This window comes from Peromyscus californicus, unplaced genomic scaffold, assembly GCF_007827085.1.
Source record: "Peromyscus californicus insignis strain IS unplaced genomic scaffold, ASM782708v3 Scaffold_18__1_contigs__length_77618521, whole genome shotgun sequence".
Lineage (NCBI taxonomy): Eukaryota > Metazoa > Chordata > Mammalia > Rodentia > Cricetidae > Peromyscus > Peromyscus californicus.
In genome coordinates, this window is record NW_026294480.1 from 25308112 (window position 1) to 25324866 (window position 16755).

The following is a 16755-nucleotide window of genomic DNA, read 5'->3' on the forward strand; positions in this document are numbered from 1 at the left end:
ACAGGTGTGAGCACATACACACGTACAGGTGTGAGCACACACACACACACACACAAGTCAAAGAAATTGAACAGTTATTATATAAACTTGCTCTAAATTACATATTAAATAAACTTGGTCTAATTGCATATATATATATATATAAAAGAAATTAGCTGTGATTTCCAAAATCGCACAACTTGCTTAGAGAGTGTACTACTCAACCTAATTGTAAATATGTAATTTCTCAAAATATTTTCCTTAACGGTACAGTTACAGATGATGCTTAAAAGCCCTACAAGTAGAGAGAATTAACAGATGGGCTATTCTTGGAACGGCTTTATGAAAAGGGAAAATCAAGGAAAGTCTCTCTAAAGTCTTCTCTGTTTTCAGGTATTCTGTGGATAGACACACAGATATGGACAGGATATTCAACATTGATTCTGGAAATGGTTCAATTTTTACATCGAAACTTCTCGACCGGGAAACACTGCTGTGGCACAACATCACAGTGATAGCAACAGAGATCAGTAAGTCCAACCTTACCAGTGCTGTCCCCACTGATGGAATGAGGTCCCGGTGAGGGCTTGTTCAAGCACGGCCAAAGCTATTCACCTCATATTGATAACCCTGCTCTATACAGGTTGAGGGAAAGAGCCCTGGGGAGAGATCTGCAACGGTGTTTCTTCTAAATGTGTGTTGGTTCATCTTAACTGGAGAAGAAACTGTGAAAGTTCTGCAATTTGGAAATAATAAAATAAGAACCCATCTCTCTGGGATGGGGAGATAACCCAGCAGGAAGAGAGCTTGCTAGGCAAGTGTGAGGAGTGGAGTTTGGATCCCCAAGGTCCACATAAAGGCTGGGTGGATATGGCAGCTGGCTGTAATCCCAGCATTCAGGAGGCAGAGACAGGGGATCTCCAGGGCAAGTTGGATATCTAGACTAGGAAAGCATTCAGCAAGAGAACCTGCCTCAATCAGTAAGGTGGTTGCAATGGAGGAAGACACCCAACATAAATTTGGGGCCTATACACACATACACACACACACACACACACACACACACACACACACACACACACACACACACACTTTTCAAAAAAAAAAAGAATATATCTTTCAAGTGAAATAGAATAAGCACAAAGTAGATATGATTTCCCAAAGGTTATAAGTTAGAAAAATCACAAAAACAGCTGAAAAAATGGACTTTCAAATAGGAAGCAAGGGAATAAGTAGAGTCATCTGTCTTCAAATGTAGGCATTGGGTACATTTAGTCATATCAAAATACAGAAAACAAAGTGGCTAAACCAGAACAGCCTATTGAGTATCCTAAGAAAGGTAAATGGAGTCGCATCTTCAATCAGAAAGTGGTTGGTTGCTCCATAACAATGATGCTATTAGTTTCATTCATACACACACACACACACACACACACACACACACACACACACACACACACACACACACTTTTTTTTTGATATGACTAAATGTACCCATTGTGAGCCTGCTGAGTTGACTAATAATCTGTCTGTGGACATGAGTAGAGTTAACTGCCTACTAGAACAGTAAGTTTTGAAAACTGACAAAGCAGGTCACATATAATGGATGGCTGACAACCTAGTTCCTTCTTTTCTTCACTCGGTTCTCTCATTTTTAAGGGAAAGAAAGAGCATGAAGTTGAGTGGGTAAGGAAGAGAATCTAGGAGTAGTTGGGGAACAGAATGCGATTAAAATACACTGGGAATAAATAAAATAATTTCTTTAAAAATGCAGGCCTTGGTCAACACCTCTTTGATATTCATTCTAACCTTTTGTAGAATTTTTATTTCAAAATCTTTATCAAATTAAGAGCTACAAATCATTACTTTCCTATAGTCTATCAAATTGAGCAATATAAAGCACCAAATAATCAATAAAATGTTTAGATTGTTTTATGTCACTCCTCATAAAATCCAAAGGAAAATTGTGCCAAAAAAAACCCATGAAATTGTTTCACTCAGTGGAAATAAATGTGAACTATGAGCAACGAGCATTAGAAGGAGAACATAAAAGAGGATACTCTTTAAAGTAATATTTTAGTGTTCAAAATAGGCTTCTGAAGTATAGCCCTTTTTGTTTTTAATTTCTGAAGTTCTAAACACGTTTATTTATCTCAGTTGGATGTCTGCTGTGAAAGATCCCATATCAAATGGTTTATTACAGTTCCCTTTTGTCAACATAACTCATGAGATGTGACGTCGCTGAAGGAGAGTGCATGGAATAGCAAACAGCCAGTGTGAGCAAGTGTTGATAGTGATCAGAACACCTCATTAGACACTCGCTAGAGAGGAATTTGGTTTCCAGAATTTATGCCAAGGGACTGGCGTGGATGCTAGCAACAGTAAACTCTTAAAGCTTTAAAATTACAGAATGATTGTCCACTGGAAAAAGACCATTTTTCGCCGGGCAGTGGTGGCACACGCCTTTAATCCCAGCACTCGGGAGGTAGAGCCAGACAGATCTCTGTGAGTTTGAGGCCAGCCTGGTCTACAAAGCAAGTTCCAGGAAGGGCACAAAGCTACACAGACAAACCCTGTCTCAAAAAAAAAAAAAAAAAAAAAAACAAACAAACAAAAAAAGACCATTTTTCAAAACATCATGAAATTTAGCTTTTTACTAAAGGGGTCATTTTATGTATTATTTTAGGTTTATGCCTATGGTTTTCTGGTTGTGGGATTTAATGTTTCTCTAATATATTTGAAGCTATGGGTGATTGAGACTTACCACAATTTATGTGTAGCCACTTTCACTTTGGAAAGACAGTACGAGAAAAAAAATAGATGCTAGAGATCGTACGGATACTATTGTCAGAACTTGTTAGCCACCTTCAACAGCTCAAAATCTGAGAGCTTATATAAATAAAGTCATCTCGCTCTTACTCCAAAGCCTTTCTGCTTGCTCTTTCATTTCCCTAGGAACCCAGAAATTTTCACATGGCGTACTCCTTTTCAGTCACATCTGAACAAATGGCCCCTCTGAGAAGGCATGCCTGGTTATCCCATTCAACAGAACAGCTCCATCTCTCTCGATCCCTTTTCTCTGCTTAATTTTGCCATCTGGTGCTTTGTACGTTCGTATGTTTAGTGTGCTTATTTCCACATTAGAATAAATACCTAAAATTCACTATCTTTATTAAGTTCCTTATCTGTCCCAGCTCATATTAGGTGTCAGATGTCCAGTAAGGTTATATTAAGTGAACATTCAAATAGACATTTGGGTTAAGTGGATGAGAGAAAGAAAACGTGAGTTATCAACTCCTGACCCTCGTATCAGAAGCCTCTCCTCCAACTATCCAGGGGATTAGCGGGGAAGAATAGAATGAAAGAGTGCGTGACTCTTGTCTAAGGGGAAATGATGATCAACATATAATGCCTATTTCTTTCTTTCTGATATGCATCAGATAATCCAAAGCAAAGCAGCCGAGTGCCTCTATACATTAAAGTTCTTGACGTCAATGACAATGCCCCAGAATTTGCTGAGTTCTATGAAACCTTTGTCTGTGAGAAAGCAAAGGCAGACCAGGTAAGTTGTATTTTAAAAAGCACCTTCAGATTGGAAGGCAGATTAATTTAGATCTAATAATTGAGATGATACACACAGCGGAGGGCTTGTCTTGAATTATCTATGAAGTGGATGCCAAGGAGATTAATACCATAAATAATAACCAAGACGAATGTTTAACTTGCATAAGAGAACAAATAGTTTTTAAGAACTGGAAGTTCATCAGTCTCCAAGACTGATGTGGATTCCAAATCAGTTTAAAGTTTTCATTAAAATAGATTAGTCACAGTCTTGCTGGAATAAAATCTTTATTGGTGAACAGATAGCTTAATTTGCATATGTACTTGAAAATAATAACTAGAACATATTATCCAATTGCCTATAATTCACAGTTTTACTTATTTACATTGCCCATCTGTAAAGTGATGCAAATTCATGAATGTCTCCCTGCTTCACCCATTTGTCACCCACCTGAAATAGGTCTTTGCAGTCTGTGACGGAGAAATTAGGCTACACTTTGTCAAAACAGAAGTGCCCTATGAAAGTACAGGGAAAAGTGGGAAGCTGAAGTTACTGCATTTTTTACTTTAATTTTCTGTTTTAGTTTTTTTTTCTCCCCCAAGTTGCTAAGCTATGAGCATGAGAAGACAGTGTTTTCACACAGGCTGTCCAGAGTGCTTCCATTTTGTTAAGTGGCAATGCTGTCAATGAGACAATCATTGAGACCATTTATAGTTTTGGATTACTCATCAGCAGAACTTCTCAAGCAGGGGGATTTTTTGCTTCCTAGGGATATCTGGCAAATGTCTGGAGACTATTCAGGTTGTCACAACTTAGGAGGGGGCTTCTGGTATACAGTGGAGTGAGGTCAGGGTGAATACCACATCGTTTTCAGAGTAGAACCCACAGCAAAGAAGTAGCCCTGGCCCCATGGGTTTCTAAAACATCAGTTCTTTGAATAGAACGCACTGATGGATTTTTAAGAGCTATCATTTTAATTAAGTTATGGACTATAAAATTAGTAATTTCTTGAAAAACCGTCAGAAACACTTTTGGGCCTTAAAACCTTTTTGGCAACCTTCTGGTTTCTATTTCAGCTGATTCAGACCCTACGTGCTGTTGACAAGGATGACCCTTATAGTGGACACCAGTTCTCATTCTCTTTGGCCCCGGAAGCAGCCAGTGGCTCAAACTTTACTGTACAAGACAACAAAGGTAAGTGAGCTTCCTGCCTCCCCTTTCTCCACACCCCTATGGGATGAGACCTGCATCCGTACCTATTGATTTCTGTTGCAACCTATCCAGTGCGTGACATAGTACCCAAATACATTCACCACTTCGCTTTCTGCTTCCAGACAACACCGCAGGAATCCTAACTCGGAAAAATGGCTATAACAGACACGAGATGAGCACCTATCTCCTGCCTGTGGTCATTTCAGACAACGACTACCCAGTCCAAAGCAGCACTGGGACAGTGACTGTCCGAGTCTGTGCATGTGACCACCATGGGAACATGCAGTCCTGCCACGCCGAGGCCCTCATCCACCCCACGGGGCTGAGCACAGGGGCTCTGGTGGCCATCCTTCTGTGCATCGTGATCCTACTAGGTAAACTGCTTCTCCCTGCATCCTATCTCCCCTTGGTGAGGGGCACACACTGTTACTGTGACACTCTAGATTTTTCCGCCTCCCCCATTAAGGCATACAGCCTGATCTAGGTGAGTAGAGTTATATGCTGAGAATCTGTGTTGTTCAAACATGAACTCATTTTTGCTTTGGAGAATGAACAGATGTAATATGTGCCCATGTCTTTGCTTGCCCAGGATACCATTTTACCAAAAGAATATATGTCTATCATACTGAAATGCATCTCAGGGGGGATTAGAAACCACTATATATATATATGCCCTGTTTCTTCTGTGTGTGGTCTGATAATTAACTTGGCAAACACTGGTATATTTTGAAGAGTACAAGTCATGCAGCATGGAGTGTCTGATAAAGGCAACATTTGAGATCAACAGAAAACTGGAAAACGATGATAGTGACTTTCTCTCTCTCACCCAGGGGAAAAAAAGATAAAAGTGTGGCAATCTCTTTAATGAAACAAACTTACTTTGAGCTACACAATGGAATAACTACCTGCTTAATGCTGCTTTCTGGTTACCACATATATAATGTCTATAATTTTCGGACTGTTCATAAATAACTCCTAACATTAGGAAGTGAATCTGGATCCCAAAGAAATGAATGTAATAAAGGTGAAACACAAGACCTGTGATGGCTTGGATATGGCGTCTTCCCCCCAACTGCGCATGTGTTGGAGGTGTTGTCCGCAGTTGGTGCTGAATCTGAAAGGGAATTGGATCAAGAATGGCTAACTTCATCAAATGACCAAAGCACTGATGGGTTCATTGTTGAATGGGCTGCTAGGTCTGGGCCCCAGTGGAAGGAATTATGTCACCTTTGAAGGATATATCTTGTCCCTGGACCCTTCCTCTCATTCTGTCTTTTGGCTACCATGAGTTGAGCTGCCTTGTTCTACCACATGTTCCTGCCATCGTGACACTTTGCCTCATCACAGTCCCAAAGCAGTAGCTCCCAGTGACCATGGACTGAATCCTCTGAACCCATGAGCCAAGATATATCTTTCCCCAATTAAGTTGTTTCTCCCAGGAGTTTTCTCAAAGAAACAGAAACCAGCACAAGGTCTAGCAATGATACAAACGGTGTTTTTTTTTTTTCCTGCCAACCAACTAATTAAGCCGAAAACCTGAGTTTGAAAGCTTAACAAGCCTTTAACTATTACTCAAGTAAAAAAAAAAAAATCAAATATCAGCTAATGTAGCCCTTCCACAAATGAAAACAAGAGGCTGGAGAGGGGCTGTTCTTCCAGAGGACCCAAGTTATATTCCCAGTACCCACATGCCAGATCTCACAACCATCTTTGACTCCAGTTCCAAGGGATCTGACACCCTCTTCTGGCTTCCAAGGGCACCAGGCATACATGTGGGTACACAGACATCCATGGAGACAAAATACCCATGGACATCAAACACAATAAAACTCCTAAAAATAAAGATATTTGTATTTCCAATCCTGCCTACACAACTAAAAAGACTCAAAGTTTGGCATATGCTTGTAAGCACAGAACTCGAAAGGTGGAAAAATAAAGATCAGAAGTTCAAGATCATCTTAGGCTAACTGGTAAGTTCATGCCAGCCTGAGACACATGAGACCCTCTCTAAAAAGCAAGCAAGAAAGCATTAACCTAGACTGCACAGGAGGAAAACCTCTTCTAATAATGAAGCCTGAATAACAACAGAGAAGCATAGAAAAGGGCCTGCATTTCTACAAGAAAGACCTTTCTCATTACTGAGCAATGCTGTCATTTACAAGAGAAGATGGGGAACTCAACTGCAAAGCCATGATCCTCTTCTCAAGCAAGATTTGAGCAAAGTACTTTGAGATCAGAAAGTATATCACCATGACAGTGTACGAAGACATATCGGCACCCATAATGCTGTGCAGCTGTAACACCTGGAGGACTTGGTCATTGTTCTTGATCAAAATGGAGTTGTCCAGATGAACTGGGGGTGGGGGGAGCTATGCCCGTGGAAGGAGAGGCAGTTATCATCTGGTAACCCTTCTCCTTCCTCTCTCTAGTCAGCTGTCCTGCTTTTTTACATTTTTAATTGTTTTTTAAAGTTATACAAAGCAATGTGTTTCATCATGATCTCTTCATACACTTGTGTCTTCGTACTTGGTTCTAATTCTCTCCCTTCCCTGCTACCACACCCTTTCCCCAGCTGGTTCCATCCTTTTTCTTCCATATATTCAATCACCCACCTCCTCTCTTCTCATTAGACCCTTTCTACTTCTGTAACCGACATTCCTACATGCAGCTAAACACACACATACACACACACACACACACACACACACACACACACACACACACAATACATACACATGGATATGTGCACACATATAATGTTAATCTAGGTTCTCTCTATAGAAGAAAGTAGAGGAGTCATTCTGAGTTTGACTTATTTCACATAACATAATGATTTCCAGTGCCATCAATTTTCCCGCAAATGTCATGATTTCATTTTGGTTTGCGGCTGCATAAAACCCCATTGTGTATATGTATCACGTTTTCTTTACTCATCTATTTGGACATCTAGGCTGGCTGCATTTCCTGGAAATTGTGTATAGAGCAGCAATAATCATGGATATGCAAGTACCTCTGTAGCATGTGACTTAGAGACCTTCGGGCATCAATCCATGTTCTCTTCTCTGCTTTCTTCCTTCTAACTAACTTACTTTATCTTCCCCTTTCATTTTTTTTCCAGCAATAAATTCACTGTCTCTTCATTATTCTTAATTGGCTTCAGTGCTTCCCACACCTTGTCTAGTGTTTTGGGAATTCTGTACATAACTTTTTTTAAGAAAAAATGAGTATTGGCTTAACTGGGTTCACTTCATAGACTAGATGCTGGGCAAGGTGCTTCACAAATGCTTTTCTTGCTCCTTGGAACTACCTGGGGTGTATTGATCTGCATCTTCAATATGAAAGCTGAGGCAGCAGGAGACGAAGTAAGACATGTGGCCAAGTCACACACGTAACCGGCGGTAGAGCTCAGTTCTATGCCCAGGTCTTTCATTCCAGACTGGTGCGGTGCTCCCATACCAATCCCGAGTTTCTCTGTGAGCTTCTGGAATGCAATGCAAAGTCCAGGCTGAAAGAGACATCAAACTTAACCTGGGATCCCTGGAGAGATTAGAGGCAAACCTGAGAGGTTGCCAGAGAAAGGAAGCCATACTGATACCTGAGGAAATCTGGTATAAAAGTGAGGCCAGCCTAGGGGTGTAGCTTGGGGATAGGGCACTTGCCCACTATACAGAAGTCTCTGGATGAATCCCAAGGCATGTAGTATTTTACTAAAAGAAAACACTAAAAGCATTCAAAGAAAAGTTTGAGGGTGTATAGGGAAGGAACAGGAAGGGAGGAGTTTGGGGTAGATCTGATCTAACATATTATATACATGTGTAAATATTAAATTAAATGTTTTGCCGGGCGGTGGTGGCGCACGCCTTTAATCCCAGCACTCGGGAGGCAGAGCCAGGCGGATCTCTGTGAGTTCGAGGCCAGCCTGGGCTACCAAGTGAGTTCCAGGAAAGGCGCAAAGCTACACAGAGAAACCCTGTCTCGAAAAACCAAAAAAAAAAAAAAAAAAAAAAAAAAAAAAATTAAATGTTTTAAGCATCCCAACAACAACTACATCTAATCCATATAGAAATTTAGAGTTTTGAAATTTTTTCACATTTAACTTCTTCCTCATGACAGCACCTGGCATTGTGTTATTGCTTCCCTTTTACAGAGAGAAAAATGGGCTTTGAGGGGTCAAATTGTTAGATCTGCTAGTTCTATAATGGGATTGGACCATGAATTTGACCACATCCTCTCCTCCCTATTCCCCCACTAAAATCTTGCTGCTGTCCTCTGGCCACAGGAGAATGGGGAAAGAAGAGACTAGTCCCCACAAAGCCACTTCACAGATAAACTTAACCCTTCTACATGCTTCTGCCCCAGCCCAGTCCCCATTTATAAAAGTCAGTTTTCATCAAGATCTCCCATCAAGACATCAAATGTACATTGGGCTGATAAAAGACATAGGTAGTGATTGGCGGGGAAATAAACCGTGAATGAGCTCTGAGTACCTAGGACTTTTGATTATACCCTCTTGCTTCTCACTTGTAAGAGGCTCCAATTCCAGGTGACCAGTGACAGCAGGACTGAAATTAAAAAATCTGAGCACTTGAATCTGGAGAATTAGGGGGTGACAACTGTTTGCTGTCTCACCTTTAATGACCGAAAGAATTCGTTTGCATTAAAGTTGAATTCTTTAAAGGCAGATGGCCGGGGTTTACCCTCTAATCCCTAATGTTACCCTTCCTTACATCCCTGTTTTGCAAATCCATGCCACTTCACACTGGAAAGCAGCATAAAAGATTAGCCCTAAACCCTAAAGGTCCCCAACCCCAACCCCTCAAGGTGGAGATGAAAGCATCCCAAAGCCACCAAGGTGCCTGGGGACACAGCTCTTCCCTACTCCTCTTCTTGGTTCCTTCTGGCCCAGCTACTAAGACTCTTGTCTTTTCCTCAAATACTACAGGCACAGACCTCCCTGGGGGCCTTTCCTGTAGCTCCTTCCCCTTTGCCAGAGAGCACCTTGGATAACTCCCAATCTTTCCTGAAATGATGCAGAAGTGCACAGCCCATGGAACCAACAGAGGAAACCCTGCCCATCCTTCTTGGCCTCCTCTGCTTTTTCTTGTTTTGCATTGCCCTTAACATCCTCTACTAATTTCCTGACTCATTCAACGTGTTGTTTATGTTCTGTCTCCATCCAACAGTCCCCATACATCTGCTTATGCTCTGAGGCAGGGCTTTCCAGCCCCATGTTATACTGGTGGTGCCTAGAACTGTACCTGGCACAAAGCAGGCACCATATGATTAATGATTGAAAGAATGAATGGATACGCTGGGTGGATGAGACAGTTGGAGACATTGAGAACAGAGAGGGTGGACAGTTATACAGCCACATACTTGAGAATGGCAAAATTGTATTTCCTTAGGAAAGAGACAGTCATCCCAGTGTGCTCCCAGCATGGCAGGTAAGAGGGCAACCTTTTGAGTCTGATGGACCTGGATTTGAATGTCTGCCGCATGTGGCATCTCTAGGCTTCAACTTCTTTGGTAAACTGGGGTTTTCACTATGGTTCCTACTTCATAGGATTATTGTGATGATTAAGTGGGATTGAGTATGAAACGCACTTAGCACAGTAATTGGTACATAGAAATCTCTCTCTAGAAAGCCAAGTATTAATACTATTAATGTCTGAAAGGATAACATATAGATCCATGAGCGTGCAAATCTATTCATTAGGAGGAAGATGCACTTGCCTCCTCAATCTTATTGCAAGAATTCAATTTTCATGGCTTACAAAAACTGGACCGTGTAATGGGTGAAATGGTAGACATTGCTGGTGCTTCCTATAGTAAATACCGCTGGACAAACATGGGCTGGTAATGTGTTTTCTGTGCTGGATGGCTGTTTCCTCTGTAAGCTGTTGCTATGTTTTTATTTTTTCCACCCATAGGTCCATTTGTAGGTAGATGTGTCTCTCTACAGGCAACCAGCTTTGTTCTACCAGCCAGCTGTGAAGAAAGATCAGAAGCCATTTAAACACAATTCTTGCTTTGCCTCTAATTTAAGCTAGAAGGAAAAAATAATAATATATCTGTAAAACAGACGTTCTGGCCAACAAACTTGTGGGACATAAGTCTTTAAAAGTGAAATCTCGTATAAAAATGTTTATTTAACTCAAACACAAATCATATGGGAAGTGTATTGCTGTCGGTCCTGTTTAATTGGTTGAGCTTGGGGCCCAGAGTAGCTTTTGGAATCTGGGTCTCTCAGGGGTTTTATCTGTACTACTATTTCTTTGTATGTGGGAAGGTATGCAAACATTCACAGCTCTGCTTGGTATGTTAAACTAATTTTACACTCTTCTCGGGTAGGGGGAAGAGGAAGGCATAGCGCAATAGTTATTTTAAATGTGGAGTTATGCAAAGCCTTCAACACTTCCCAAAGGTGCCAGCCCTTTCTTTATAACCAGTTTTGGAGCATTTTAGGTGCTTGGCATAATTTGCACTTTTATCGCAGTACTTTCTCTGTGGCTCAAAAAAAATTTTTTTTTATTATTATTATTATTATTATTACTTTTCCTACCTTGAAAGTAGCTTGCCTTTTCAAAGGGGGAAAAAAATAAGGAAGTGCTGACAAAATATGATGGCATTTTATCATCTGGTTAAAGTCTAACCTTCTTTAAAATACTCCATCCTGGGGTCCTTATCTGATAATGGATAGAGACAAATGCATCCTTAACGCCCGGAAAACAATTGAGCTTGCGTTTTCAAGTGTAGTTTTAAAGCGGCAGGTTGGAGCAGTGCTGCTTCCCCATGTTAATTGGATGGCAAATTAACTTTCCTTTCCTTCTGTTTTCCGTTCTGCTTCCAGTGACAGTGGTGCTGTTCGCAGCTCTGAGGCGACAGCGAAAGAAAGAGCCTTTGATCATTTCCAAAGAGGACATCAGAGATAACATTGTCAGCTACAACGACGAAGGTGGCGGAGAGGAGGACACCCAGGCCTTTGATATCGGAACCCTGAGAAACCCCGAAGCCATGGAGGACAGCAAATCGCGCAGGGACATTGTGCCTGAAGCTCTTTTTCTCCCGCGACGGACTCCAACAGCTCGCGACAACACGGATGTCAGAGATTTCATTAACCAAAGGTTAAAGGAAAATGACACAGATCCCACAGCCCCGCCCTACGACTCCTTGGCCACCTATGCCTACGAAGGCACTGGCTCTGTGGCTGACTCGCTAAGCTCGCTGGAGTCAGTGACCACAGATGGAGACCAAGATTATGACTATTTGAGTGACTGGGGCCCTCGGTTCAAAAAGCTAGCGGATATGTACGGAGGGATGGACAGTGACAAAGACTCCTAATCCGTTGCCTTTTTTTTTTTCCAATATGACACTGGAATATGTGAAGTGGCTATTTCTTTCTATTTATCCACTATTCCGTGAAGGGTTCTCTGTTGTACCCGTTCCAAAAGTCAATGGCTGCAGTCCGTGCGGATCCAATGTTAGAGACTTTTTTCTAGTATACTTTTATGAGCTTCCAAGAGGCAAATTTTTATTTTTTAGTTCATACAGTTAACCAAGTTAGCCCAGCAGGCACGCGGGGGAGGAGAGGAGGGAACAGCGTTTTTTCCCTTGTTCTCTTAGGGCAGGTTGGCCACACGCTCCTTACTGCTGGCCTGGACACTACTTTTGTTCATGGCCTCAAGTCAGCTGAATGCTCCAACTGTACGTTTCCCATGCTACTGGGAGAAGGGATCATACTTTACTGATTAAAAAAAATATATATATAGCTTTAGCATAAAAGAAAAACACAAAAGGAGGCAACAATTGGGGAATTGTTCTTGGTCTATCAACTCTCAAGGAGATAATTAGCTACGGAAAGGTTTGTAAGAGTGTATGTGTGTCAAAGAATTTAAGGTGGCAACTGGGGCATCCTGTCTGTGCTGGAAGAGGCATTTCTGGCACCAACAACTACTCATAACATCAAATCCCTCTGTGTTTTATAATTATTTAGAAGCAAATCAAATGGTAACATTCAGACAGTAACAAAAAGCAAGGCTGTATTCCTTGACACTCGTGATCTGCTGCGTATGAGAAACATGAAAGGTCACCATCGCACCAAAGGGAAAAAAAGAAATAGCTTAAAAACGTTAACAAGGGAAAGATTTGGTAAATTTCAAAGTTTTTGTGCCCCCCACTGTATCACCGATCCCTTAATTCTTCCAACTATCAGTAAACTAATGAGAAAAACATCTAATCATGTAAAAGTTCTTGAGAGAATTTTCTGAGGCAAATGTTAACTCTGTCTGTAGTCGTTGTCTCTATTATCCTACTCTACCTGACAACAGTAGCGGTGTAAAGTACAATAATCCATATTCTTCAAATACTTCTTATATAATTAACTTGATGTAGGAAGGTTAGATTAAATATCCTACCCTAGAGTTAAAGGGGAGGGTTAGACCAGCCGCATTTGAACCTAATCCCTGCCCTTTGCCTTCAGAGACATCCCATACATTAATGGCTGAGAAACTGGTGAAAACCTGCATTCCATGTTTCTGAAATGCTCACAAAAGAAGAGCTGGGATTGCCTTCAGCAAAAATGCTTAAGACTCTTGTTAAAGTGACAGTCAAGTTCCAAAAGTAGTCTTCTTTCCCCACTGTTTCTAAGGTGGCTGCTGTGGCAAAGCTGCCATCTTTGTCTCTGAACTGATGATAAAGTAATGGTCTCAACTAAAACAGAAAAGAAATATGAAATCCATCCAATCTATTCTTGCTCTAATTATGCAATTAGGCTCTCTTAGTCAGTTATTATCTAGGGGACCCAACTGAACCAAGCTAATCCTTCTGGCAGGTTCAAATCATTTATTTCATATGGACGTTCTAATGACTCTCCTCATTAGGATCTCACACCGTGCAGTCATCAGAAATTTCCAAAGTACTGTAATGAAAACATCCTCATTTGAAAACTTTTTGAAAAGGCTCTGTATATACATAGATAATATATACTTAAGAATGTGCTGACTTCTCTTATTAGTCATAGGGATTTATTTTCAGTTAATGTTAATTTTATAGAGATAATCTTAGCATCATTTCCATTTAAGGGTAATGTTTTATCAACATATTTTCTATTTAGAAACATGCTGTTGTTTAGTTGGATTTTAAATAGTTTTTGCCCAGGAAGTAAAGGTGGCACCTGTAAAATGAGAAATGTGGAATTTGGATTACAGTTTAAAAAAATTACAATCATATTGCCCTTTGTATTTTCTGAACGTTCTCCTGTTTGCGATGAAATGCCCTGAAGAGTAACGAGTATTTCATGCTTGGGCTATTTCTACCTTTTAGGGTTTTATTTTTCTAGTTCTTCATATGCACACTGACACACACACACACATACATACATACATACACACTCACACACATACACACACACAGGAATGCAAATACTATAAGATGGCTTCACTGAAATGGGTCAGTATATATTATATTCACAGGTAAGTACTGAAAAAGATAGCCAAGGAAAATTAGTAATACAGCACAAGAACAGCACCTTGCACAATCTATTGTAAAATTAGAATTACTCTATCTTGTATCTTACATCATGTGACAAACTGAACCAAGAAACATAGTTCTTAAAAAGAAAGGTATCATCAAAAGTTGCCCTTTTGAGCTTTTGGTGTGAAATTTGGTGTTAAATTTCTAAGAGTCGACAACAGCAATTTCCAACATTTTGGGATAAAGTTGACCTCTCCCTCTGAGTGCAAGTATATATTAAAAGTAAGTTAAGCTATTTGAGATGTAATTGGCCAAAGCATTTTTATCCCACCCTGCAAACCACACATTGTCCCAAGAATAGGAGAGTATGACTTAATATTGGAATAACTGTTTAATGTCTTATCCCAAAGATTGTTGGTGATACAAATCTACAAGAAACTGGATTATTCGAACCTGTAGGTGTTGACTCCAGATAAACACTTTCCTCTAAGAATCATCATGCAAAGAATGAGAAGCCTAATACCATCTCTCTCTAGTTTTTCTTCCCACTAAAATACCAGGTCAAGAGCATCCCCATGGACAGATTTCTTTCAGTGATAAGTCCTAAGATAACATGAAATTTTGTCTGGAGGGGGAAAGTAGTTTTCAGCTCAATTTTTGTATTGTTTGTGTCTTGGTCTTAGACACAGGCAATGAGGCTGGCAGGGGGGAGGGAGGGGTCCAACTTTAAAATTTGCTTTGTTGAACGTAAGCAGATCGGTTAGCATAAAACATCGTTTCGAGAGCACTGACGCCTGTCTAACTTTTTTTAACCTCTCTTCAACAGAAACTTCCTTTAAACCTCTTACAATGCTTCCTAGAACAAGCTGAGATTTTAAAGAGTATTAAGCCATTGTGCATGAGGTTAAAACTCCCCCACTTTATATCCTCTTTCTTCCGGAAATCTGAAAACATTTGTCCTCAAATAAGTAAATAAATCAAATGGGGATGAGGCGAGGACAGTCTCCTAAAACCCTAAGAGAGGAAATCTGAGCACTGTAAATACAACTTCCCTGGTTTTACATTCTGGAGGTTCGGCTAGAGAATCACTCTATTTTCAGATGGAACAAAGCTGGTGATTTCATTTTAATTCAGGATAAAAATATGTGGCTTAGTTCTCGTTTCCACTTCCCAAAGTGTTATACAAGAGACTGACTCTGGAACTTAGACGCATCCAAGTTTTGAGAAGTCAAAATCACTTCCTAATGTTTCTATTATGTAATCTGTGTGCCCTGTGTGCCTGCACGATGGTCTACATAGAATGCTTTATCCTGAAGTAGGTGTTTTCTTGGGGAGAACTGATTTATGAAATGCCAACAGAGCACTCTTAGATTCTGTAGACCTGTGCACATTAGAAACATACAACTAGAAAGAGGAGAGCTGATTCCTGGGTGAAAGCTAAATATTTGAATAAGGTGCTTGTCCTTATCAAACAAATCCCTTGTCCTCGGGAATACAGCCACCAAATAAATCCTCTCACCCCCCCCGGTTACTAGGTTTGAAGCAGCATAATTACTTTGGAAGAATACACTAAAAACTAAAAATCTCTGCCATTTTGAAGGACATCCTCTATTTCAAAAAAAAAAAAACCAACTCATTTAGTGTTATTTTACTTTTTACTTTATCTAGATGAAATCATTTTTGAATTGTCATATTGTAGAAGTGGGCTAAAGGTACAAGGAGTTCACTGTATTTAAATTAACAATACACCAACCTTCTTTATCAGATGAGAGCAGAAAGATTAATACTTGGTGTGTGAGTCTTCAGGAAGATGGGCTGCAGCCTAAGCTCTTGACAAGCATGTGTTTTCTAGAGAATGGAATTATATGGTGGTCTCGTCAGAGTTCAGAGACGGTCATGGTTGCAGTGTTTTAAATCTTCCTTTGACGTCTTCATGGAACAATTTTCAAAAGGGATAATTCTCTACTAAAAATGCCAGACCCCGACTATATTCAATGCAAAGAGCAATACCCTCTTAGAAAGCCAATACATTGGCTCACACACTTGTTTAAAGTTAATAAAGAAATAGCTCATTTTCAAAGCCAGTAGTTTATGGTCTCTGCATCCTCGATTTAATTTAAGCATTGCCGAGACAATCTTTAATCTCCCTGTTTTGTAATACCTTACTTACGATGAATTCTCGTTTTTTTTAATTTGGGGGGAATGTTAGCCTAACAGAGCTGGCAGACAAAAGCGTTAAAGGAAAACAAACACTATTACCCGCCATATTTCAGAAGGGACTGAGGCATTTAGCCGAGGAGACACCAGGTTATTAGATTAATTTCAAAAGATCTTTTACAAGTTGCTTGATTCCACTGGGGGGAAAAGAAACAACACGAACCACAAACTCAAATTTCCTTCCAAATGAGGTTATTTGACAAATGAGGCATGGACTCAGTGTCGTAGAAAAAAGCATCCCGCTGTAATGAGAGCTTGGTCTTTCTTGTGAGGCTATGCTATTTATGTAAATATATCTGAGGCACCTTCTGTAA

General features: G+C 40.3%; 1 protein-coding gene across 3 annotated transcripts in view; it reads left to right on the top strand.

Moving 5' to 3' along the window:
* Cdh6 (cadherin 6) overlaps positions 1-16474 on the top strand; it is a 140592-nt gene extending 124118 nt beyond the window's left edge. For 2 of the 3 annotated variants that reach the window (XM_052743083.1, XM_052743084.1), the window contains exons 8-12: positions 373-509; positions 3420-3541; positions 4618-4735; positions 4876-5127; positions 11604-16474. In XM_052743083.1, the coding sequence (XP_052599043.1) occupies positions 373-509; positions 3420-3541; positions 4618-4735; positions 4876-5127; positions 11604-12094 (1120 nt within the window). In that variant the 3' untranslated portion in view covers positions 12095-16474. Of the gene's footprint in view, positions 1-372; positions 510-3419; positions 3542-4617; positions 4736-4875; positions 5238-11603 lie in introns of all 3 variants that reach the window. The other variant, XM_052743086.1, reaches the window with a different exon arrangement.
* Positions 16475-16755: the final 281 nt, after the last annotated feature.